The following is a 25,778-nucleotide window of genomic DNA, read 5'->3' on the forward strand; positions in this document are numbered from 1 at the left end:
CACAAATGTTACTGATCCCATCATGCAACCATGCACATTCCCATGTTGACTATGTAGTTTAGATGATTTATTACTTTAATTATTAGACCTTTATGTACAATTTATGCAAAGCATACACCTGCACAGCATTTATCGCAAAATGACCAGTGTCTTTGTACTGTATTGTATAGCGTTTATTGTACAGCATGTATTGTGGAGTGTGTACTGTAGTGTCCACTGTATTACACAGCTTGTATATTCCTTGTATGTGTATTGTGTTGTAACTACACTGCCGTGTGGACCTCGTGCTTTTCACTCACATGGCTTGTGATGCGACAGTAAAAGGAATTGGATTTGAACAAGGCATTTCTTTGCATCAAATTTTTTATTTGACCACTTTTTAGACTCCTGCAACAGTGCATTTGTAAACTTACACTATGGACTCCTGAATTTATGTGCTGTCAATCAAACCTTTACACATTTATTGAGGATGCCGTGGCAGAAGCCATCAAATGTGTTTCTGCTCATCTTAATCTCCATCACAAGAACTCCCTTTGCATATTCTACAATTTATTTTTGCCTTTCGTGCTTACATAGTAATGAACTGGACTCTCACAATGAATTTGCATCGACTATTTATGGATATTTGTAGGTGGCAACAGGGCAGGATAAAGAGGCTCATTCATCTACAAACTTTTCCAGATCATGCCCACACACACCCCCACACCGAGAGCCAGCGAGCACGGCCTTCCTAAAGCAGCTGTTTCTAAAGCACATCTGACTTACAGATAGATACTACTGTGAAAAAATGAAATGTCAAGATGTAAATACCAGAACCTTTAATGAAGAGAGCACACCATTTTAACTTCCATCAATTACAACATTAGAGTGATTTATGCAAAATCTAGATAACATTCACAGCAAGACAACAAAAGAGTATGAGGGGATCAGTAATACTGGCCACTGCTATGCTTTATAACAGTGTAAGGGTCAGTTCAAGTATGTTGGAAAAAATAAATAATTAAAAATATCAGTAATTTAGATTGAAGATACTCTCTCAAAAATGTCCCTTTACAAATCTATAGTAAATTACACAAAAAAAGAAGACCTTCAGTAACTCTACAAACTGTTTGGCTCTGTGTAAAAGGAAGTGCAATGTGAACATTTTACATCACTGTTACTGACATGTTAATTGGCACTGTGCTTAATCAAAAAAATGAGGAGGGGGAAAAAAGGGGAAAGTGATCATGTGTAACATACACACGACACACCAAAATGGAGCAGAACATCTTAACTCCAAAGTTTAACTTGTTCCAGTTTCTATCTGAGATACAAATAGAAAGGTGGAAAATGTCACTTAACAAAATTATACCATTAAACTTCCAGCAGTTTTGGAGGCTTCATCAAGACAGCAACTTAACAGCATAACAATACCGTCTGTTTGAACTCCCTCAACAGTAACGAATCATCTTAAAAACAAAAAACAATAAGACGGCGGTTGTTACACCAGTGGTAGTGATGCCACTAGCTGAAGCACCACTTAAAGAAAGCACAACTAGTAGTGTCTAGGGACTAAGGACTGGTAATAATTCAATTATGATGAGGCGACAGCTCTAATGACTATGAAAAGTAATGCCATTCATTACTCCTACTGCCACAGGTACCACTAAAATATAAAATTAAACAATAAAAATTAAGGAAACAAAATCTAAACAAATTAAACCAATAAAAGTATAAGAGGCACAAATGGCTCTCTGTTAGGAGGAAATTGTACTTACTGTACTAGTAATTTTAAAAAAACAAAAAGAACTGAACATTTTAATGGTGTCATTACCTGTAATCTTCTGGCAGGGAGAACAGAACATTGACTCAAAATACCATACCAGTACTTTAATATTGTTTGTGTATCAGCCAAATTGATAGATGTACACATTTTGTGCATATTCATCATATGGACAGTTCTTGATGTGTTTGCAGAAGCTGTCCCTTGACCTATAGCCAGTTTCACTCATTTTTGTAGTCCTAATAATGTTGGCATGACTGGTCCTAGACTGGCGCAAATTGTATCCACAGTGTTTTGGATCAAGGATATCTGATGCTATTGTGTATAATTCACTATACCTTCTCAGTAGGTTAAACTGCATAAAATTCTTAAATAAAAGAAAAGTTTACAAAAGGATTAAACTTCCTTTATACAGTGCAGTATATAAGTATGGCAAATAAGTTTTAGTAAAGTGCTCCAAAACGTTGATCTCTTTCACAGATTTATGAAAAATAGTGATCTCTAATGCTATGGTTAGTTGCTTCAAATTCACAAACATAGTACGGCGGAGAGGAAGGTGTTGAGTGTTCTCCGCAACTCTGAACGCAGGTAAGCAGAGACTAAACGGCACAAGCAGCTGCTCGCTTTCAGTGTTTCTCTAGAGTTCAAAATGTAGACAAAGGCCCAACGCACAGTCAACATGACTTCTTATTGTATACATCACCAACTAACAGAAAAGGATCTCTGATGGTACAGAGCAGAGAGAGACAGGTAAAACAAACAAAGAACACCCCCCCCCCCAAACAACAAACCCACCTCTGCAAGAATCAATCATCACAGTTTGCTACTACGGTAAGTTACATACATGTATAGGGAGTGGGGGATAAATTCCTGTTTTGTTTATAGCTCATATAAAGAGGTTTGTAAAGGTTTGGGAAAAGTTTTCCAACTGCTGCAAACAGATGGCCTCACAGTTATGGATGGAATGTCCGTGGATGTGTTACCATAGCGATAGGACACTGGACCTTTGAGTTGAGACCCTGTTGTCTTCCACCATTTTCCAACTTGGAAGAGGATTCGAGTTTATTTGTGGCCTGTTTTAAAAATAATAAATAATTGTTTTATTGTGTTATCTGAAGGGGAGAAATATTTTTTTAAACCATAAATGGTTTGCTTAATGAACAACTCAAAGAACAGTGGCAACATTTTAAAAGAACCAGAGGTCTAAAATGGAAAGTTAAAATAGGGAATCAATTAAGGAAGCTCAACAGAGGAATTCCGAGCATGAAAAGTGACAAAGGAAGAGAATGCAGTGTCTTTCAGGACACTGGTGGGATGTAGGCAGGAGATGGACACAGAGCAGGGCATGAGATACAAATTCAAACATCTGCCCAGCATTTCCACACGCACATGCCCAGCCCCAAACGGTGCACTCGCAGGCCTGCAGTCCACAACAGCACACAAGCACCGCAAGCCTGTAGACCTGTCCCAGTTCTCATTCTGGCAATTAAAGGGGTGCTCACTATGTGTCCTTACTGCACCCTTTGGTAAGGACCCCCACGATGCGGGCTCAGTAGTGAGATACAGATGAGGACCAATCAGAGCATCATGGCAGATAGGAAAATATTCAAATGGGAGTTTAACGCAGTTCTCTGCTAATGTATTATTAGTTGGTAAGGATTATTAGTTGTTAAGTAATAACAACAACATGTAATATTAGCTAATAATAAATAAGTAATTTGCACTTAAAAAGCACGATAGTGATAATGGGTAACCATGTATATGCGATATTCGTGGCGATATCTGAGTCTTCCACATGCAACTGTGGACTGAGGAGGCCCACAGGGCTTAGGGTGCCATTTGGGACTGGGCTATACTGGGCTCACATACATGTCAAAATGATACTATGTAGGATTTAAGCCACAAGAAGGTGCAAAGTGTTTTAGATATCCACATCTACACGTGTCTCTAAAACATGTCATTATCAGGCACCTTTGATAGTATGACATGGCACAATCGTTTTATAGAAAAAGCTCAAACTGAGTCAAACTGAGAGGATGTTTACAAATGTTGGCCGTTTTTAGTCAAGGTGTCCAGTGTCAAATCTTACATAGTATGAATGTTCAACATACAGCCACCCATTTACCAATGCATAAAGCTTCGTTCAATCACACCTTGACAACACACACTGACCTGCAATATATTTTGCTCCAATTAACATAAACATGCTACCCAGAACGTAAAAGCCGAGGGGCACGCTACTGAAGATACTAGCGTCCGCTGCAGAGTGTCCAGGACCCGCGTCCACGCAGTACCAAAGAGAGAGAAGGAGACAAGGGGAACATGTGAGCATCTACTGAGTTTGGCGACAATCAAGCTGCTACACGCTCTGGTACAAATGCTCAAGGTTTCGCCTGCCCTGCCATGTCCTGTGGGAAGAGTTCTTACGCTGCCTACTGCCCAGGCCACGATGTTTGTTTACCTATGAAATTCATTCACACTTGGGTTCTGAAACTTCTGCATATTTTTATGAGAGGTGCGAGCACATAACTAATGAATTGTTGACAGATCATATACTTAGTTACCAATTAAATAAGTAATTACTAATTAGTGTTTTTAAACTGTTTGTCAAAAATGAGCAAGCGTCCCAGGAAAACCTAACACCCACGAGCTGCTTGTCTGTAGAAAAGGCTTCATGTAACATCAGTACTACTGAAGGCTCTTCTAGCAGTTTACCAGTTAAACATTTATGAACTTTCATGAAATGCTAGATTACCTAGAAAAAATTAATTTGGTCAATTTCTGTGTTTAAGACCACTGCTAAATGCTTCCTTATTGTGGAATGTCTGATCATCCTGTTATTTGCTCCCTGTACATGTCTCTGAGTGGCTCTTTAATCAGAACGGAAAGAAGACGGGGCACAAACCTTTTCCGTTGACAACTGGTTCTGTGGTCTCCCAGTTCATGGCTCTCTGCACTGCCTTCTTCCAGCGAGCGTACCGGAATTCACTCTCTGTTCAGAGAGAGAAGGAATGCTCAATTTTTTAAACTCTGTGCAGAATGATTCTTAAACCTCTAAAAATCACAGGAAAAACTAACAGCAATTGAAAAGCTATGGTCACAGTGAACAACATATGTGACCCGATTACAGCTCAAAGTTGTGAATTAAAGCAATGAAATTAATTTCTTTTAAAAATACATGTTGCACCCTGACACTGCCACAGCAGGAACAAAAGATTTCTATATACATCTGCATATTTTAAAATTTAATTCCTTTATTTCCATTGTTGCTATTACACACTTATTTTGTGCAAAACACTATGAACTGCCACCATGCATGAAAGGTAATGGCTAACTGGATAATGATGGAGATTGCTGGGTAATTAGAAACTCCGTTAACTGGAAAAACACAACAGTACAGAATCACATCACTTGTTTACACCATATAGCATAATTCTACAAGGTCAAAGGTTGATACCACTTGTCTAAATACAAGCCAGTAGGTGGTCATACCCTCTGGGTTAATCTGGGGTTCAAATTTCTCAGAGGTGACCTCTGAGAGGTCCTCGGGACTCAGACTCCACACACTGACTCCCTCCGCTGCTCCTGCAGCCATAGCTGCTCCCAGAGCTGTAGTCTCTGGCATGGAGGGCTTCACTACACACACAAAAACAGTTACACAGCCAGAAATTGCTGCAGAAAACTTGACATTACATACAGGATGCGTACTGACTCACAAACAGGCAATGAGAGCTGTTTCAAACCTGTGCTTTTATAACATTTGCTCTTGTGAGATTAATAATTAATCCAAAGTAATGAACATGAATGGTTTAACATTGCCTTTAGACATTTCCCTCCAGCACTGTAGAAGAGGCACCTCCCCTCTGATCCCACCGTGGTGGTTTAGGCTACTTTTCATTACCACACTATTAAAGTGTTACATAGGCTGGAATTTACCTCTGGACAATGCAGATACCATAAGAGATGGCCAGAAGGATGGATAATCGGCTAATATCTGTGTGAGGTTTTGCTGCATGTCTCACCTACTGGAATGCAGAGAATATCAGCCTGGAGCTGCATCAGGAGTTTGTTGGACGTCATTCCTCCATCAACCTGCAGCTGGCTCAGAGGAATCCCGCTGTCCTGATTCATTGCATCCAGGATCTGAACCAGTCGAATAAACCAAACATGAGTCAATTATGTCCTCAACAGGAGAGACTAGCTTCACTGAACCCCAAAAAGGGGCATGCTGAGCAGAACGGAAGGATGAGGCTACCTCTCGTGTCTGAAAGCAGACGGCTTCCAGGGCTGCAAATGCCAAATGACTCTTATTCGTGAACTGAGTCAAACCACAGATGATTCTGTCAGGAGAGAAGCAAAGGAAATGCATCCAAAAAAACAATGTTCAGTTCAAATAACAAGACAGAGGTATTGCGTCATGACACTGACACAAAGTTGACGGTGTGCCATTTGTGTGTTAGTCTTGTATTATAACACAGACTTCTGACCGTGCATTTAAACAGAAATCTTTCACATACCCTCTGGCGCTTGGCTCCCAGTAAGGGGCATACAGGCCAGAAAACGCAGGCACAAAGTAGCAACCGTAAGACGTGCCTACACCAGCAGCCAGTTTCTCTAGAGGAAAAGAAAATCACACACACACACACACACGGGTCTGTATATAGTTCTTGACACCGGTGCTCACAAAACACTAGGATTCTATTGCACTCACTAGTGCATATATATTTAACATGCTGCGTGCCAGTAATGTCAGTCAAGTGGTCAGTCGGTTAATGCTAGGCCAAGCAAGGAGTTGGTTGGACATTTCCTCACCGATTCTCTAATTTATTCACCTACACACTCACCAAGCTCTGTAGAAGTCTGGATAATCCCAAGGTTGTCTTTCAGCCAACGCACAACAGCCCCTGCTATGGCAACCGAACCCTGAAGAGGACTGATAACAGGTCAGTGACTGTGTACAAACGTTTCCACTTCATCCAATGAGGAGTTATTTCAAAAGACCACTGAGTTCTGGGGAAAACGGCTGACACAATATATAGACCATATATAGACCCAGAAAAAGATTCAGTCATTGAATGTAGACAGTTTTGTGAGAATTTCCTCAGATTCCATCTGGAAGGTAAAAGATGGATGAGCTACTCCTTTTCCTTAGTAAGGAGTGAATAAACATTCCAGTCAACAGTTAGCACGGGTGCACTCAGGCTGCAGGAACAAAGATGTTTCAAATGGTGGCAGCAACAGTCTTACCTCCAGGGCATAGCAGGCTGGCTTGTCCCGCCCCAACTTATACGCCACTGTTGTTAAGAGCCCATGGTCTGACATCACTGGCTGCAGAACAAACCAATGGGAGGACAGTGAGCTTGGGTGACAACCGATAGAATACAGGGAAATGCGTTAGACAGTGAACGTGACTGGTACCTTTGGTCCTGTGTTTCTGAGCAGGAAACAGCCAGTTCCATACCTGGTGTGAGAGAAGCATAATACATGGTTGCATGAGAGTAAGGGAAGTTTTAGATCACACGGGACATGGGATGGGCCAACCGCAGCAGTTCCCAGCAGCAAAAGTGTCACTCAAGCACAGAGCATTTGGCATTTCAAGAAGGACTTCCGTTAAGAAAGAAAAAAAACATCAGCTTGAGCACAAGCAGAACTTAGATGAGCCTTACGTGTTTTTGGCTTGACCGTCCTGAAAGCACATCTGACCCACAAGAGCGGCAGACTGGTCCCCTAAACACTTTATTGAGAAGAACAGACAAACATTCCATATCACATTAGAGTGTGGATACAAGGTACATGCCCATAAGAGAATTTGTGTGAAATCAGGAGAAATGTAATTTACCCCTGATATTGGAATGCCTGTAAGAGCACCAGATTTCTGTCGGGGAGGGAGGGGGGAAAACAAACAAACAAACAAAAACAAATAAATAAATAAAAGAGGCAGTAAATACATGCAACCCCAAAATGCCTTTGCCAGTATTCTTCCTAGAATTCTTCAAAACCTTGTTGCCAGGAAATGTATCATTTCAATGTGTGTCCAGTGTGTTAATTTAGTGCCAGGGTGTTGCTCCAACCCATCTCCCACTATGATGCCATTCCTAAAACAACTACTGTTTTTTGTTTTGTTTTTTGCAAAACTGCTTGAACAATAATGTCTATGGTTAAAAGAAAAGATATGATAAATCTGGACTTAATGATTTTTGGTTCACTGCATACATCGAATCATACAAAACTTCCCATCCCAAAATTTTTAGACTAAACCAAGTTACATGAACCATGAATTCATGAACCAGCAATATCACAATGCTACATTCCAGCATCATTTTACAAGAATTCAGAATTCCCACATTATTGGCTAAAGCATGCAAAAAGCCTCCATTTCATAACCTAAACACCAGTGAACTGTTGAAAGGGAATGAGCATGCAAAGAGACAGGGGAGAGTACGACAGCATGGCCACCACTGCAGGAAATGCCCTCAAATAAGCAAATAAATAAGCAAAACAAAGAAATCCCAATGAATTACTGGTGGCTAACAGTGGGTGAAATTTATACTTGTGGTGCAAAGCCATTATGCCCTGTAAGCACACAAGCCAGCGATACGGTGCATTTCCAACTAGAGCCAAAATGTTGGGGCTTCACGTGCACCACCAAATCCATGTTCCCCTTTATTATAAGCCACAGCACAGCTTTGGTGAGGTGATTAAATGTTGTTTACATATTGGAAATGCACCTCAAGACTGGATGTTGTAAAGGGACATGGAAGCCAATCAGGGGGAGAAAAGATGTTTTTTTTTTCCCCCTTGAGAGGATGAAGTTAATAAATCAGGGTATAGTCAAGGCCTACTCACCAGGCTAGAACTGATTTTCTATCAGTGAGCCCAAAGAGACAATAAGACATAGGAGGTTTAATTGTGATAAGGAAGGACCTTCCACAGGGCAAATAATTCCACCAAAAACTCCCAGACGCAAACAGCATCAATGTAAATGATGTTCTACTAATACTGTCAAAAGGAAAGGGCTAGGGGCCTCTTTTGATGCATTTAAAAGGCATTCCTACAGAAAGTTCACCCTTACAAACTTGCGTTGTTTTTAGATTGAAAGTACAGTTTTACACTTGCAGAGGTCCAGTATATAATTATTACTTCAGGGTACAATACAAAATTTTAAGTGATTTACTTCTCAAAAAAGGACACTATAGCTTACCATTAAACCATAGATTTCGGAGGAACTCCTGACTTTTGGCAGAATCTCCATTGGTATATCAAAATATCTAAAACAAAACAGTCCAGATTTACAAACGATTCAACTGTTCAAACGTAGCATAAAAATACTAGATATATAAGCACAAGTAAGAATTCAGCGAAACAAAGAAAGAGAAGCGATGTTATGCGTGTGTGCGTCTGCCCTACTTGCAGAGGTCTGGATCCCAATCCAAAGAGTGGATATTGAAGAGCATGGTCCTGCTAGCGTTGGTCACATCGGTACAGTGAACACCACTTTTTTCCCCTCCGGTCAGGCACTAAAAAAAAGAGACGACATATAATTAGTGACAGGACTAGATTACTAGGGACACTAGAACCGACACTGGATTGACACTTTATCCCCAGTTATCCTTAATGACTTATTACTCCTTAAATTGTAAGAGGTACCACAGTGAAAACTAATTATTTAGGGGTGTTGATTTCAGTACCCGACTGCTGTCTTGACTTCAGCTTTCAAGGCCTCCAAAAAAAGGTACGCAACCCTGCACTTGGCAGATAGCAGACTTGGTCTTACCCATATGAGCCAGGAGTCGACTGTGCCAAACAAGGCCCTGTGAGAGAGGATGGCTCTGCGCACCTCCTCCACGTTGTCCATCAGCCAGCGTAACTTCACCGCGCTGAAGTAGGTGCTGATGGGAAGGCCCGTCTTGTGCTGTAGACGAGAGCACGGAGGTTACCAAGCAAGTGTACTAGCATGGGAAAGAATCAGAGTAATAGTGACATGCACTTTCTGTGCACATGAGGTAAATATGAAATGCTTATAAGTGGGAACTGGGTGACTGGTGGTGGAAATCAAGTGTACAAAATTAAAATGCTGAACTGATTAAAAGCCAATTGCCAGCCTAAGCTGAACCTTGCTTGTTTTCAGCATATGGAGACGGGAGTCGATTCAGTTACAAATCACAATTATTAACTCAAACTGACACAGCATTTTAAAGAAACATACCAGAGACATGCGATGTCAATTAACATAACTTAAAGAATATAAACACTTCAAATTAGAATACATATTGTATTGGCTTCCATATTATTGTAACATGGAATCAGGCAGTCTTTGCCAACTCCCATCCAGTCATATAGCACTGCCAGTAGCTGTCATGTTGTGTCACACACAGCTTTCATTTATGACAGGTCTGCAAAGGGCTTGGCAGCTTTCCTACCTTCAGGTGGTTTTTGTTCCTGCCTGGCGTTCTGTTGATGAGTCTCTCCACAGTGGACTGAGTACGTAGATCAAGCCATACTGAACAGGTATAGTGGAGCATTTCAGTTAGCATACATTTTACCATCCACATTGCCACAGGGCAAGGTATATTTTGGTTCTTAAGAGTGGGCAATCATCTGTGTGATAAGCACACTCACCAATTGCATTGTAAAATGGCTCTCCTGTTTCCTTGTCCCAGACAATGGTGGTTTCTCGCTGATTGGTCACACCAATGGCTAAAAGGAGATTGTAGCAAGTAATTCAAAGAATATGGCAATGCCAGCATGAACAAAGGACAAGCCATGTTTAAGAAAACCAGCAAAGAAGAAGAAAGGCGGACATGCCGACACCATCCACCTTTCCACAGATCCTAAAAACCTATCCACTACCGGAAAAGTCTGCAAATTAACTTATAAACACCAGCAGAAAAAAAAAAAAAAAAAAAACCAACTGGTGGTGGGTACCTTTGATGTTGGAGATGTCAATGTTGAGTTGGGTCAGCTTCTCACATGTTCTATCCATGCACTCATACACTGACTGGAGAATTTCTTTGGGGTCTTCTTCCACCCAGCTGAGGAGAGGAAGTATAAACAAAGTGAGCTAGGTACATGGAACATGCAGACCAAGTAACTGAAAGAAGAGAAGTTCTGCTCCTCCAAATAGGTAATATGCATTCATGTAAAAGTGCTCTTGTGACTGTATCGTTCCTTCCCCCCGCACCCCCAAAAATAGAACGATTAGTGGGTGTGATCTCATTTACATGGTGCTCAAGCAACACCTGAAGATCTCATTCAACATTAGTGAGGGTGAAGTACACTCTTAAAACATATACATGCCCATTTATTTTATTATATTTATGATGTAACAGGTTATTTACAGCCATATCTCCCAGGAGGAATGTTGCAGGAATGTTTGGAGTGACTCATGACATATGAAGACTCACCCTTCTTTAGGGAAGCTTTGCTGAATCTCAACTTGGTGGTGGCTAAGAAGTTCTGCTGTTTTAGCATTGAATACCTGCAATAAAGGAAAGAAAAAAGGTAGGTGTCCATTAGGGGATGGAAAGACAAATTAGGACCGAGGCAGGAGACAAAACTGGGGACAAAACTGGAGGGGGGAGGCCTGATTGATTTCAGATTCATTTTTTATTCCTATCTAAATGTTCTTATAAACGTTTGACTGTATATGAAATTTTTTCTGATGAAATCTATTGGGCATAAATTTTTCAAAATGAGTATAATTTTGATGTTGAAAGCAGACAGAACACAGACTGACACCGACTAAATAGATCTCTCTGTTCTGATGAGCATCATCTGACCTGGCTGCAGACTACCCAACAGGTGCATCTTCAGATCACCCCCTCCCCTTATGGCTGGACTGCAGACGTAACACACCACACCACAGGACTGACCACACCCAACAACCTCTTACCAACAAGCCCCGTCCTTTCCAGGCTTTATTGTCTCATGAAACCCATATTACCTTCTGAAGCCTTGCTTGCTAAATTAACCCCAGCACATTAATACTCAAAAGGTGAGCAAATATGCTCAAAAGGTTAGCAAATATGAATATAGAAGGGATTTACTACATACAAGCTCATCATAAATCTGTGTGCTGTATGACAGTGAGCACTTTCCTAGGCTATCCAACTGGTACTGCAATTGTTTCATAATAGCAGTGTCAAAGGAGTGTCAAATCCCTGTACACATGCAGCTAGCAACATTCATGGGACTCTCTTCTTAAGTGCCATGTCCAGAAGAGAGAGTTTGGCACTACAGCCAAACTACTACACTGTTGTTTGATACGCTGGGGGGGGTGTCTTACCTGCACTGACCTATACGACTGCACCCATTTTAATTACTTTGAAGTGATCCCACAATCTTGATTAGTGTAATACTGATACGTACTGTACACCGCATTGCATTTACTCTCACAAAACTAGGTAATTAGCTAATTATACGAGCTAGATTCAATTTAACAACTCAAATTACACCATTACAAACAAAAATAAATGTTATGTTATTTATCCTGGTCATTTCAATAGCACAAACGGAGCAAATTTCTCTCTTTCTGGGAGCTTACGTCCTCATTTAGTTACAAAAACATGTCTACACTGTCAGACTAACTTCAGTGCAGCAACAGTGGCACTCAAAGGATTCCACGAGTTAATTAGCTGAGCGTGTGATCACGCGCCATGCTGGCAACGCGTCATTATGCAGCCAGTTAGCATGCTAGCTAAGATGAAAAGCTCGACTCAGATCAGCACACGTTATTTAACTGCACAGCTCACCAGTCTCCCCCCAAGACAGACCAGTGGATGTGCTATCGCCACTCTGTTTCACTGAAATCTTTACTAGTTACTACTAACTTCAATGAACAATCAGAGCACTTTCTCTCCACATTAAACACAACACTTGGCTAAACAGCCTCTGGAGCTTGTTAGCACTAAGTAACTTTTTTTTTTTTTAGATCTGTAGTTTTGTCAAAGAAATTAAGTTAGCTATCTTAGGTAGGCACTTGCCAGCTGTTATGAGATTGGGTTTATTTAGCTACTCCAGGCAAAACAGACGCCTGTCCACGCAAACGTATCCTACACGCGAGCCACGCGTGTCAAGGGCACGGAGCTCTCTTAGCTCGTAAACAAACTCGAACTTACCAAGAAACGAGTGGAGCTTGTGCCTTGGTCTATAGCGGCTACAAGAGGTCCTAACATAATCCTGCTCGACGACGCAGCCATTGTACCGTTCATTAAAGAGGTCTGCCGGCGAACTAGCCGAGCCCGGTATCGCACCTGCTCCTGAGATCCGACCGGCACGCTCTGACACTCGACCATGCGCGCGACCCCGGCTGATGACGTAGGACAAAGTGGGTGGCGCTAAATTAAAGAGTCGCGTTGAGAACAATTTATGTTTATAATAAACAGGCATCTTTCAGCTCCCTGGTTATCAATGGCTGGAAAAATGTAGCTCAAATTTAGTGGAAATATAAACTTTATTTTGTCGTGTTGCTTTTAAATTCTTGTTTTACAACTGTTTTATGGATGTTTTTCCAATCTTTGTTGGATTTTTTCAAGGAATCATTTAAAACCATTATTCTAATCTTTAATGTTAATCTGTTTATCCAGTTACACGTCATATAACTAAGTAAATAGGTTAGTAAGTTACTTTCAGATCTGCTAAAATGTTTGACACTATATTACGGTATTTTCATTAAGTTGAAAAATATCTACCAGTGCTTTCCGAGTATTACAATAAAGCCACACTGCATCCACCCTGAATGCTGCCATTTTTATATTATTGTCCATTTACTGTCACAATAAAACGTGACATAAAACAGGTATATCTAACGTCTCTCTCTTAACGAAAAGTCACTTTAAACTGTTTTGGTTTACCTTTTACCAACTACCAAAATCTTTTTCCACTGATTAATATGTGCGAACTGTTACAAATATAAACATTCCTTAAAAAATTTCTTGGCGTCTAGAAAAATTTAAATGAAATGTTTTCAAGCCGTTTAGAGAATAACACTGTGCAGACCACATTTAGTAGTCTTGGTGGCACTGTTGAGCTATTGCTGGTTTTCTGTTCCAAAGCGCAGATGTGATGTCTGGAACGGAACCTCAGCTGCTATCATATCTTATTTACAGAAGGGGCAGACACTGACCCAGGATCTGACAAGCTCAGGGCACGATCCCTCCCTTCACACAATTTTTATTCCAATGAATTGGCATGGTAAGGGGTCTATAATGTTGTAGCTTAAAGTTTGTCACAAGCCTTTGTGATTCAGACCGATTAGAAATTTTAGAATTGTAAACGTTTTGGATTACATTTTTGGATTACATAGAATATGTATATTTCTCTTTGTATATATATATATATTTCACATATGTAGAATATCTATATTTCTCTATGCACCCGTTTTCTTTTCCTCAGTTTGGACAGAGCACTCAACCATTTCACTGTGAGTTATCCTGTGTATGACTATGTATGTGACGAATAAACCAAACTTGAACTTGAACATTTTTGAAGCTGTTCCAAATCTTATACACACATGAGAATGCTTTCCAAATACTGCATCTTATTAGAAAAAAAAGAAAAAAACTATATTCTGTGTTTTGGTGACAAGTAAATATTTAGTGAACGCATGGGACAAGGCTTTGAATGTAGTATAGGCGTTTATGCATAGAAGACACAAAATGAATGGCCAGTGCTGAACTTGTGACATATCCTCCACGTTCTTCTTCAGTGTCATTTTAGTTTTGAGCTCAAATATACATTTTCCCAATGAAAAGCCAAGCATTAAGATTTTCCATGTTTACATACATAATGAGTTATAACTTAATTCATTTACTACATTCAGGGTTTTTGTCATCAGCTGTCCTCGTTCCTAGACTGACTAAGCAGCTCCTCGATTCGTTGAAGGTGAACCTCTGTAATCTGGTCCTGCCCACTGATTTCACTAATCAGGTCATCTGTAAGATGCAGACGTGCATTCCTACAAAAGAAGACACTTCTAAGGAAAGTAGACTTGAAGCTGAATATTGACATTTTCTTGTTGTTGTAGGGGGCATTTCAGTGGTATGGGAACGTACCATTCGGCCACCCTCAGCTCAAACAGCTCTCTGCGTTCTCGCCGTCTTCTCTCACGCATGGTCTCTCCACTCAGCTTCTGCAGGCCAACGATTAACACCCCAGCAGGAATGCTGCAACCATGTCACTGCACGTCAGTTGGCTTCAGCAGGATAGCTAATGAGGTTTTTACCACATTCGTTAAGGAGTCACATATCTGCCTAGCCATCACTCAAACACATCCATTCTCACACACACACACACACACACTCCCAGAGCCTGGTGCTATTTGGAGCGTGATGTGCCGATTTGATTAGCTGCCTGGTTTCTTTCGGCCGGCCGCCTTGCTGCACCTGGCCGGGAGCTGGGGCTGCTCGCGTTGCCGTCAGGTGCTCCGGGTGCAAGCCAGCGCTCACGTGCCAGCGCTTCCAGGCATGGAGAGTGGCGGATCGGAGGGGCTAAAAACAACAGCGCCCCTGGCTGGAAAAGATGAGCTGTCTCGGCACCAAAGTTAGAGAAGTGGATGGGCCCGAATTGGTGGGGGTTTTTTTGTTTGTGTTTTAGCTGCGGGGAGTCCACACTCAGCACTAAGCCAGAACAGAGACGGACGGAGCCAAGCAGAGGGGGAGGAGGAGGAGACAAGGGGATGGACTGAAATGAAATGGGGGGGAAAAAAAAATATACTGTGCAGCTGTTGGATTAGGCACCCTCACTGTTGTGCCCTCAAGTTCTGGGCCTTCTGGATGGCACATGGGTACCTCTGGCAGTGTGTGTGTGTGTGTGTGTGTGTGTGTGTGTGTGTGTGAGAGAGAGAGGGAAAGAGAGAAAGACGGGATGCAAATGAACACAGAGGGTTGCGGGAGAGGGTGCAGCTGTGCAATAGAACGCCCATGGAAAGAGGGGGGCGAAGGGCGACTATGTGAGAGGAGGAGGGTTCAGAGTTGCTCCAGGGCAGAGAAGCCTCCCAAGAGGGCGTGACAGCATGGCATACCCAGTCTTCATTCGCCACACCACTGCTTCTTACACAGTCAAGAAACGTTACTGCTTTGGAAATCAGAACACCAATCCCTCATCTCTACTCACCCTAACACAACTCCAATAGCTGCTCCTGCTACCAATCCCCTGACCCCGAGGTTCATCCGGAACACACCCCCGGTTACAGCTACACACAAAAGAAGAGGTCTCATTTATGTTGCTGAACATCAAAAGATGTAATTAAAAATAAATAAATAATAAATACATACATACATACATACATACATACATTTACACTGTGCAATTCAACTATAATAGTTGTAGGAAATTAAAGTGGAGAAATGTGGAGGAGACGACCCTTACCACCGGCCAGGGCGAAATGGGTCAAGGCATTTTTGTCTCTGTACACAGAAAGTCCAGTACTGACAGTGCTGTTGGGAAGACAGGGGAGGGCATCAAATTTGGCCTTCACAGGCGAGACGGCTGAATTCCGGCTGCGCACGTTGTGTGTGTTTAAGAACTCACTTAAAAAGGGTGACGAACGCAGCCACCCTCCAGCTCCACCTCCAACCGTACCTTATGAAACCCCGGATGGCAGCATTGTGGGCCGAGCGCTAAGGAGTTGAGACCCAAATCAGAGCATGTCAAAAACACATCAGCGATTTTGTTTAATGATTTCTAAAGGAGTTCCAGGGTGGATCCCTTGGGCCTGTCTCTGAAAAATGGCAGTAGTTTGCAATTTTATGTTGCCACTAAATTAACATGGTGGTTGCGGGTTCACAAACACTTCTAATATTGCAGAGAAAAAACACACACATACACACACAGACACATAACCACATATACATACACACAGACACATACAACCACATAAACAAACATACAGAGACACATTCACTTGAAATGTTGCACAGGAATGTTTTTTTTTTCTTAAATGCTTCTCTTTGGATGATTTTGGAGAGCAGTAGATCAACATTTAGTATTGTGTGTGTTCATTCTCAGTCTTTTACAGATCACCTACATTACAGCATGCCGCTACAGTGTTGGAATAAAGTAATGATGGACTTTGATCAATACTTGGGAAACTGATAGTTCTGTTGTACATGTTCTTGTGAAAAGCATATAGACTTTTTGGCTTTCTTTTCTTATTCCCTTTCTATCTTAGGCTTGACTCATTTGCCTGAAAGAGAATGAAGTGGAAATTCACAATAATCAATATTTCTGAGTTCACTGGACAACATTTGAACTTTTTCTTGCTTTCCATACAAAAATAGGTAGACCTTATAGTACATTGCTGAATTATAGTATGCTGAATTCCAATGTTTTTAGATTTTTTATATCATGAGGCCAACAGAATTTTACATTAGTTAGATATCACTCAAAAACAGCTGTTATTGCAATAAAATGTATAGAGGCATACTTTTAAAATGTAGCATGTATGAGTTTGGTCTATATTTAGCCTCGGGTATATGCCTCTTCAGTATCCAGAATTACCAACATAGAAAAGCTCCACTTTCCTTGGTACCACTTTTTCATACTATATATAATGACATGCGAGTGAGTATATTGCACGAAAAAAAACTATGTGATGGAGAAATTCTGAAAACACATTTGGATTCAGCATGCAAAAATGCATAATCATCATTGACCAGTGATATCTGCCCAACATCAACGTCCGCGTCTGTGTTGATTTGTCCTTACCACTGCTTCCACCCTGCTTCGATAGAGCTCGGCTTGGCTGAGGTGGATGAACCTCTCGCGGGCGTGTCGTGCTGCAGGCAGGCCTCCGTAAAGCAGCCCCACCGAGGCTGCCATCATTGCGCTCCTTCCCACATTTCTCAGCTCCTCTGAGTAAGCCTGTCCATTTCTAGGGCCAGTGTGTAAATGGTCAAAGTCAGGTAGATGCAGGCTTACAAATCCCAAAAATATGCCCAAGACTTGATGGTAAAGCATGTGATCCCAATTTTGAAATCTGGGCTACAACTATGAATCTGGGCTACAAAGTAATCTACAAAGTAACAGCAATCTTCAGTGATTACACAACTTTGCAATTGTTTCATGGTATGTTATGTCAAATGTAATCCTCTTTAAGCATACCATTTCCCTTCAAGCACAGCAAAATTCAGTCATCATTCAGAACACACTGAGACTAACCCTCGGTCGAACAGGTCTTTAATGCGATCCCATCCTGTATCTGGGAATTCGGGTTTGCCCACATGTATTGGTAAGTTGCTAAGAGCAGTCTGTGAATCGGCGCTGTCAGCTGCATGTACTCGGGGAAGGGCAGACCCACAAATGACCCGCAGGAGTTCAACAGTCGCTACAGCATGCCGCTACAGTGTTGGAATAAAGTAATGATGGACTTTGATCAATACTTGGGAAACTGATAGTTCTGTTGTACATGTTCTTGTGAAAAGCATATAGACTTTTTGGCTTTCTTTTCTTATTCCCTTTCTATCTTAGGCTTGACTCATTTGCCTGAAAGAGAATGAAGTGGAAATTCACAATAATCAATATTTCTGAGTTCACTGGACAACATTTGAACTTTTTCTTGCTTTCCATACAAAAATAGGTAGACCTTATAGTACATTGCTGAATTATAGTATGCTGAATTCCAATGTTTTTAGATTTTTTATATCATGAGGCCAACAGAATTTTACATTAGTTAGATATCACTCAAAAACAGCTGTTATTGCAATAAAATGTATAGAGGCATACTTTTAAAATGTAGCATGTATGAGTTTGGTCTATATTTAGCCTCGGGTATATGCCTCTTCAGTATCCAGAATTACCAACATAGAAAAGCTCCACTTTCCTTGGTACCACTTTTTCATACTATATATAATGACATGCGAGTGAGTATATTGCACGAAAAAAAACTATGTGATGGAGAAATTCTGAAAACACATTTGGATTCAGCATGCAAAAATGCATAATCATCATTGACCAGTGATATCTGCCCAACATCAACGTCCGCGTCTGTGTTGATTTGTCCTTACCACTGCTTCCACCCTGCTTCGATAGAGCTCGGCTTGGCTGAGGTGGATGAACCTCTCGCGGGCGTGTCGTGCTGCAGGCAGGCCTCCGTAAAGCAGCCCCACCGAGGCTGCCATCATTGCGCTCCTTCCCACATTTCTCAGCTCCTCTGAGTAAGCCTGTCCATTTCTAGGGCCAGTGTGTAAATGGTCAAAGTCAGGTAGATGCAGGCTTACAAATCCCAAAAATATGCCCAAGACTTGATGGTAAAGCATGTGATCCCAATTTTGAAATCTGGGCTACAACTATGAATCTGGGCTACAAAGTAATCTACAAAGTAACAGCAATCTTCAGTGATTACACAACTTTGCAATTGTTTCATGGTATGTTATGTCAAATGTAATCCTCTTTAAGCATACCATTTCCCTTCAAGCACAGCAAAATTCAGTCATCATTCAGAACACACTGAGACTAACCCTCGGTCGAACAGGTCTTTAATGCGATCCCATCCTGTATCTGGGAATTCGGGTTTGCCCACATGTATTGGTAAGTTGCTAAGAGCAGTCTGTGAATCGGCGCTGTCAGCTGCATGTACTCGGGGAAGGGCAGACCCACAAATGACCCGCAGGAGTTCAACAGTCATGGTCCCTTGCCCCACGGGCAGGCTGGTTTACTTTTGAAGTAAAAGAAAACCAACAACAAGTTGCGATAAACAGGTTTTATCGCAATATCCTTCTCCCTCTCTCAATCAACTTAGATGATTCCATTCTCTCCATTACTGTAGCAGCTAGCTAGCTACAGAAGATTTTCGCAGGATAGTTTTGTTATTAAAAGTTAAGTGTTAATGACATAAACGTTATTTTAGTTACAACAGCATGTACCAATCATAGCACTCAATGTCATAAGGGTCCAGATAGCACAGACCATAAAAGCTTTCTGCCCACATAACCGCCTTCTGGAAGTAAAGCTCTGGCTGGGTAGGTTAGCTAGCAAGCTAACTAACCTGGCGAGTATCGCTCCGACACATCTAAGCTTAAATATCCTGCCACGGCACTACAAAATAGTAATATATAATCTTAGATTTTTAGTTATATAGATACAAAACGTAGCTCGCAATCTTACCTTCTACCTAAATCAACACACCTTCAGCGTCTGCTAGTCATCGCTTTCCTGTTGTCATTTTCTAATAGCGCCACCTAGCGATGGAGGACAACGCGTCCTCTGGAATTAACAAATAAAAACACTACATGAGCACATCAAATAGCAACATTCTACAATGTAAGGCTATTGTAGGCAAAATACAAAACGTCTTGTTGCAATTAACCATTTATTGTTAATTTGGCTTTTGGCCTGCTGCATTTACATTTATGGCATTTAACTGATGCTTTTATCCAAAGCAACTTACATTTGTGACCAAGTACAATTCAAGCAATTGAGGGCTAAGGGCCTTGTTCAGTTACCTAACAATGGCAACTTGGCCGTGATGGGGCTTGTCCAGTACTAGTCCAGTACCTTAACTGCTCAAATAACTCTGCCCCTGCCTTTGTTCAAGTGATAAAATAGTGAAAAATCTAATTCATTGACAGTGAAAATCTAATTCATTGACAGTGATAAACGCAAACTAAGACCTATTAACATAATTTTAGAATATTAGATCCTATTCAGTGCCCATATGCCTGTAGATCACAACCTCTATATGAAAGACTGTAGATGTGATTTGCAGGGTCAAATTAACATGCATCACATTCATGTTTCTGTGGCACCTACATGTTGAATTTGGCAACTGCTTAAAACCAAATGTTACTAGTATTCATTACAGCCCTCCTACAGTGATTGATTTGTTGTTAGTGTCCACTGACAAAGACTAAAAACTAAACATAGCATTACATTCATAAGGATGCTTTTCCACTTAATGGACAGAAGGCGGCAGTACATTCTCAACAAAAACTAGCTTAATTTCTTCTTGCTGATGTTGACTACCTCCAGAACAGGTTAAAAAATGACACTGGTCTCAGATCAGACAGCTAAGTTAAAAATTACAGAATTGTGGCTATTTGTTACAAAAATAAAACAACGCTATCTTAATGTAACAATATTTTGCATTCTATTGAGACAGAATTCATAAAATTACACATTCATTTCATAGGTTTTTTTTTTTTTTTTTTTGGGTCACTGAAGCACACTGGTTAAAAAATTCCTGCACATATAAACCAGCACCAAAAATATGTGCGAATTAGATGGCCGGATGAAGGAAATCATGACATGTTCCATTTTATGGAGTAGTATAGTGCAGCAGGTCAAAGTTCATTCCTGTTGGGCTTGCTGCTGACATGGCTGTAACTGGACTTGCGTTTGGGTTTGTACTGGAGCAGCTTGCTGTAGTCAGTGAGGAGCCTCTCCCAGTAGCAGGTCACGTCCTCCATACGGAGGTGATCCTCGATGAACTGCTGCCCCCTAGAGGCAAACAGCAGGTTACACTATGTTACCACACTAAGAAAAAGACTGGGACAGCAATCTGATTTAAAACTGTTCTTCTGGGATTTGTGCGTTATTGATACCTTATTGCGATAGCCTCTGCTACTTCGTCATTTTCCTTGACAAACTGCAGCAAATCTCTGTATCAAAAAAAACAAAACTATTTCTGAGGATTTTTTGCAAACACTCGAGATAAATTAAGATGATTATTATTAATTCCAATTTCCATTCTAATTATGAAATCCTTTACTTTATAGTCTTTTAAGTAGAATACAATGACAATAAAGCATACTATTTTACAGATTTTGTTGATGACAAACACAGACTTCCATGTCATGCATGTATTGTAATAGTCCAAAATGCACTTGCTGTAATCAGTTTACAAGGATGGAGAGGGTGAGAAAGGGGATGAAGGAGTTGTCGGTCACCCGAGGTCTGAGAGGTCTTGTTTGACAGGGATGTAGTGCACCCAGGGATGGAGCTGCGGGTAGAAAAACTCCACCCACTCTTTGCCTACATGGAACACCAGGGAACCACAGAGAAATAGGTGCTTGAAGCGGAAACTGGCTGCTACCCCTCGAAAATTGAACAGGTATCTAATAGAGAGAGAGAGAGAGAGAGAGAGAGAGAGAGAGAGAGAGAGAGAGAGAGAGAGAGAGAGGATCAGCAAATAGAGACGAACCTTTTAACATTTTAGCACCTAAGAGCTTATAAAGATGATGTATTATCAGTGGGTGGGATGTTGCCAGGTTTAAAAAGTCTAGTTATCCATGATGACCAGAAAACCTGAAACAAAGGCAGAGGCACCAAGAAAATGCTGTTAATTCCCTTTAGAATTTTCTGTATGCATCATTGGGTCTTAAAATGGGTCTAAAGTTTAAAAGGCTTCACTCTTAAAAAGAAAACATAACATTAATCTAAGGAGATATTTTTCGAACATTTACGCTTTTCTCCAAAGTGGCTTGCAATTTTGACTGAGTACAGCTTTTGAGGGCTTGCTCAGGGGCCCAACAGTGGCAACTTGGCAGTCAAGTACCTTAAACACTGAACTACCACTGCCCAACCAAACACACATGAAACTTGCACAAACTGAACAGACACTCTTCCACTAAATCTGCTGCGAGTCTCCTCACAGGTGGCAAAGACCTTTGTGATTTATGTGGCCTAGAGATTTTCACAACACTGAAGTGCAATGCAGCAATGAAACTGCTTTCACGTTTGCTGTCAACTTTGTATCATGTAAAACACCACACCCTCAACATTAAAATAATCGCCAAAAGACTTGCAGTTTGTCATCAATGATGGAGTCCATGAGCACGGAGTTTAAAATGTAATTCGGTATCAAACTTTAGAACCAACAGATGGAAGAATGTTTATTTCTGCTCTAAAATGCTTTCTGATACGCTGGCGTAAATTCTTTAAAACTTCAAGGAGCCAGTTAGTGTATTGTATTGGGGTGCAAGCTCTCTGCTTACTTACCTGTGCCGCCATCACACAGCCTGATTAATTTTCTTTTTTGCTTCAATATGCTCACATACAGCATATTCTCTCAGGAGGCAGGGTCTTACTTGTATTTGCAGTGGTCAACCAGAGGAATTTCTTTGGCTGGGGGTCTTCCCAAAGTGTCCTTGAGGGAGGAGTATGAGAGGAAAGTAGAGACATTATGGCGCCGGTGAGGTCGGCTGCCGTCACGACTGCTTCGTCCACACCTGGCACTTTTTTCGCTATCTTTTTCGCTCTTCCCGCTACCCCTGATTTCTCCGCAGCCCTTCTCTACACACTACGGCGCGTATCTCGTACAGCAGAGACGCCCTTATTTCTCTTAATCTACATAGCACTCACCTCAAGCCGTCTGTAACCCCGGACCCAAGATGGCCGACGGAGATCCTGAGGGAAACCAAAAGACGCGGCGCGAGGAAAAGGCCTCGAGGGAAGCGAGCCGGCGTCAGGAACAGGCTGAGGGCTCGGGCACACCGAGCTCCCTTACCTAGCATCCTGCTAGCCAACGTCCAGTCTCTGGACAACAAGCTCGATGACCTCCGGGCCAGGATAAAGTTCCAGAGGGACATTCGGGACTGCAATCTCCTCTGCGTCACCGAGTCGTGGCTGAACCCAGCGGTACCAAACCACGCTATCCAGCCGGCCGAGTTCTTCTCGGTTCACCGCATGGACAGGACGGCAGATTCGGGGAAGTCGAGAGGCGGCGGAGTGTGTGTGATGGTAAACAACAGCTGGTGTAACAATGCCAATGTTGTTACTCTCACCCGCTCCTGCTCACCCAACCTGGAGCTGCTCGCCCTCAAGCTTCGTCCTTTCTACCTTCCCCGGGAGTTCACTTCGGTCATCATCAACACCGTGTACATCCCACCTTAGGCTAACATGGACACTGAACTCTGTGAACTTCATGAGGCTCTCACACAGTTTCAGACACAGCACCGGGACGCTGCACTTATTGTGGTTGAGGATTTCAACAGCGCTAACCTCAAGCGTGCAGTGCCCAACCTCTACCAGCACGTAACCTTTCCCACCAGGGGAAATGGGACACTAGACCACTGCTACACCCCATACAAGGACAGTTACAAGGCACTAGCTCATCCCACCGTTTGGTAAGTCGGATCACGTCGCCATCTTCCTCCTACCAAAATATAAACAAAGGCTGAAACGGGAAGCTCCGGTTCAGAGGGAGGTCGCGCGCTGGACAGACCAATCGGTGGCCGCTCTGCAGGACGCTCTGGATGACGCGGACTGGGACATGTTCCGGCGCAGCACTGATGATGTCAGCGAGTTTACGGAGGCAGTAATAGGGTTTATTGGGAAACTGGTGGACGACACGATCCCAAGAATTACCACCAAGAAGTTTTCCAACCAGAAGCCCTGGGTGGACAGAACCATCCGCGAGGCTCTGAACTCTCGCACTGCTGCCTACAATGCGGGGCTCATCAGCGGGAACATGGACGAGTACAAGTCTGCAGCATACGGAGTGCGCAGGGCGGTGAGGGAGGCGAAGCGGCGCTACGGGAAGAAACTAGAGACACAGTTCCAGCAGAGTGGCTCTAGATCCCTGTGGCAGGGACTACGGACGATCACGGACTACAGGAGCCCACCCTCCGGACTGATGAGTGCGGATGAGTCTCTGGCGAACGAGCTGAATACATTCTTCGCTCGCTTCGAGGCTACATCTAGCAGCGCTAATGCTAACAGCGCCAATGCTAACGGCGCTAGTGCTAACAGCACTTATACTAGCAGCGCTAGTGCAAATGGCACTATCGGCGCAGCCAATGGTACATGCGCGGGGCCCACCATAGAACAGCGCCCTCTCATCACGGAGAGTAACGTGAGGAGAGTGTTTAAAAGGGTGAATACCAGGAAGGCGATGGGACCACACGGTATCTGCGGGAGGGTCCTCAAAGCCTGCGCAGATCAGCTAGCCCGGTATTCACCGACATCTTCAGTCTCTCCATGACGCTCGGTATCGTCCCGTCCAGCTTCAAGCGATCCACCATCGTCCCCGTCCCGAAGAAACCTCGACCCTCCGACCTCAATGACTACCGCCCTGTCGCCCTCACATCAGTCGTGATGAAGTGCTTTGAAAACCTAGTCAGAGACTTCATCACATCTTCACTGCCAGCCTCCATGGACCCACTGCAGTTTGCATACCGCCACAACCGCTCCACTGACGATGCAATTGCACATCTGCTCCACACTACACTGACTCACCTGGACAAAGGGAGGGGAAATTATGTTAAAATGCTGTTTGTCGACTACAGTTCAGCATTTAACACCATCATCCCCTCCCTACTCACTAAGTTGGGGGATCTAGGACTGCATACATCCCTGTGCGACTGGATCTCCAACTTCCTAAAAGACAGAACACAATCAGTACGGGTGGGCAACTGCGCCTCATCCACCCTCACCCTCAGCACTGGAGCTCCTCAGGGTTGTGTCCTAAGCCCCCTGCTCCACTCACTGTACACCTACGACTGCACAGCCACTTCCAGCTCCACCATCATTGTCAAGTTTGCTGACGACACCGTTGTCATGGGTCTGATCTTGGACAACGACGAGAGGGCCTACCCGGAGGAGATTAAACACCTGGAAAACTGGTGCCAGAAAAATAATCTCCTCCTAAACGTCAGTAAGACAAAGGAGCTGATCGTGGATTGCAGCAAGAAGCAGGAGCGGCACTACCAACCTGTGAGGATCAGTGGAACCACGGGGGAGAGAGTAGATAGTTTCAGGTACCTTGGTGTTCACATCTCGCAGGGCCTGTCCTGGTCCCACCATACCAACTCCCTGGCAAAGAAGGCTCGTCAGCGTCTTTACCACCTCAGACGCCTAAGAGACTTCAGACTGCCCTCCAAGGTACTGCGGAACTTCTACACCTGCACTATCGAGAGCATCCTCACGGGGAACATCACAGTCTGGTTTTGGGAATAGCACCAAGCAGGACAGACAAGCACTCCAAAGGGTAGTGCGTTCAGCAGAGCGCATCACTCACATGGAACTTCCTGACCTGCACACCATCTACTACAAGCGGTGCCAGACCAAGGCCAGGAGAATT

General features: G+C 42.6%; 3 protein-coding genes across 11 annotated transcripts in view; all 3 read right to left on the bottom strand.

Moving 5' to 3' along the window:
* Nucleotides 1–801: 801 nt before the first annotated feature.
* gk (glycerol kinase) lies at nt 802–13,064 on the bottom strand. 4 transcript variants are annotated; one of them, XM_027031031.3, is made up of 21 exons: nt 12,880–13,063; nt 11,167–11,240; nt 10,688–10,794; nt 10,382–10,459; nt 10,183–10,262; nt 9,537–9,674; nt 9,170–9,279; nt 8,964–9,030; nt 8,609–8,626; nt 7,602–7,637; nt 7,429–7,496; nt 7,181–7,223; nt 7,010–7,090; nt 6,607–6,685; nt 6,280–6,376; nt 6,018–6,102; nt 5,785–5,905; nt 5,255–5,398; nt 4,668–4,754; nt 3,935–4,021; nt 802–2,835 (listed from the first exon to the last, which is right to left on the bottom strand). In XM_027031031.3, the coding sequence occupies exons 1-21, from the start codon at nt 13,054–13,056 to the stop codon at nt 2,825–2,827; spliced, it is 1,788 nt and encodes a 595-aa protein (XP_026886832.2). In that variant the 5' UTR covers nt 13,057–13,063; the 3' UTR covers nt 802–2,824. The 4 variants fall into 4 exon arrangements, with proteins under 4 accessions (XP_026886832.2, XP_026886833.2, XP_081557600.1 ...); XM_027031032.3 differs by lacking the exon at nt 8,609–8,626; XM_081701474.1 differs by lacking the exons at nt 7,602–7,637; nt 8,609–8,626.
* A 1,314-nt stretch (nt 13,065–14,378) lies between these two features.
* On the bottom strand, nt 14,379–19,977 carry timmdc1 (translocase of inner mitochondrial membrane domain containing 1). 2 transcript variants are annotated; one of them, XM_081701617.1, is made up of 10 exons: nt 19,865–19,973; nt 19,219–19,415; nt 18,766–18,931; nt 17,921–18,099; nt 17,468–17,633; nt 16,292–16,380; nt 16,130–16,197; nt 15,875–15,953; nt 14,815–14,925; nt 14,379–14,717 (listed from the first exon to the last, which is right to left on the bottom strand). In XM_081701617.1, exons 2-10 carry the CDS (start codon nt 19,383–19,385, stop codon nt 14,594–14,596), a joined length of 1,149 nt encoding a protein of 382 aa, XP_081557743.1. In that variant the 5' UTR covers nt 19,386–19,415; nt 19,865–19,973; the 3' UTR covers nt 14,379–14,593. The 2 variants fall into 2 exon arrangements, with proteins under 2 accessions (XP_081557743.1, XP_081557745.1); XM_081701619.1 differs by lacking the exon at nt 14,379–14,717 and having other exon boundaries at nt 14,835–14,968; nt 19,865–19,977.
* A 75-nt stretch (nt 19,978–20,052) lies between these two features.
* poglut1 (protein O-glucosyltransferase 1) overlaps nt 20,053–25,778 on the bottom strand; it is an 8,854-nt gene continuing 3,128 nt past the window's right edge. For 2 of the 5 annotated variants that reach the window (XM_035534816.2, XM_081701615.1), the window contains exons 8-11: nt 22,786–22,844; nt 21,646–21,813; nt 21,301–21,357; nt 20,053–21,196 (exon numbers count right to left, since the gene is read on the bottom strand). In XM_035534816.2, coding sequence (XP_035390709.1) covers nt 21,040–21,196; nt 21,301–21,357; nt 21,646–21,813; nt 22,786–22,844 — 441 coding nt within the window. In that variant the 3' untranslated portion in view covers nt 20,053–21,039. Of the gene's footprint in view, nt 21,197–21,300; nt 21,358–21,586; nt 21,814–22,785; nt 22,845–25,778 lie in introns of all 5 variants that reach the window. The other 3 variants (XR_014118325.1, XM_081701616.1, XR_014118326.1) reach the window with 3 other exon arrangements.

The sequence above is a fragment of the Electrophorus electricus genome, chromosome 18, assembly GCF_041902795.1.
Source record: "Electrophorus electricus isolate QZ-2024a chromosome 18, ASM4190279v1, whole genome shotgun sequence".
Lineage (NCBI taxonomy): Eukaryota > Metazoa > Chordata > Actinopteri > Gymnotiformes > Gymnotidae > Electrophorus > Electrophorus electricus.

Coding starts and splice junctions, on each gene's coding strand:
- gk (XM_027031031.3), bottom strand. CDS start 13,056: ATGGTCGAGTGTCAGAGCGTGCCGGTCGGATCTCAGGAGCAGGTGCGA. Junction 10,263..10,381: donor GCCATTTTACAATGCAATTG/GTGAGTGTGCTT, acceptor ATACCTGTTCAG/TATGGCTTGATCTACGTACT. Junction 7,224..7,428: donor GACGGTCAAGCCAAAAACAC/GTAAGGCTCATC, acceptor CTCTCACACCAG/GTATGGAACTGGCTGTTTCC.
- timmdc1 (XM_081701617.1), bottom strand. CDS start 19,385: ATGACTGTTGAACTCCTGCGGGTCATTTGTGGGTCTGCCCTTCCCCGA. Junction 18,100..18,765: donor GAAGCAGGGTGGAAGCAGTG/GTAAGGACAAAT, acceptor CCAACACTGTAG/CGGCATGCTGTAGCGACTGT. Junction 14,718..14,814: donor GAGCTGAGGGTGGCCGAATG/GTACGTTCCCAT, acceptor CTTCTTTTGTAG/GAATGCACGTCTGCATCTTA.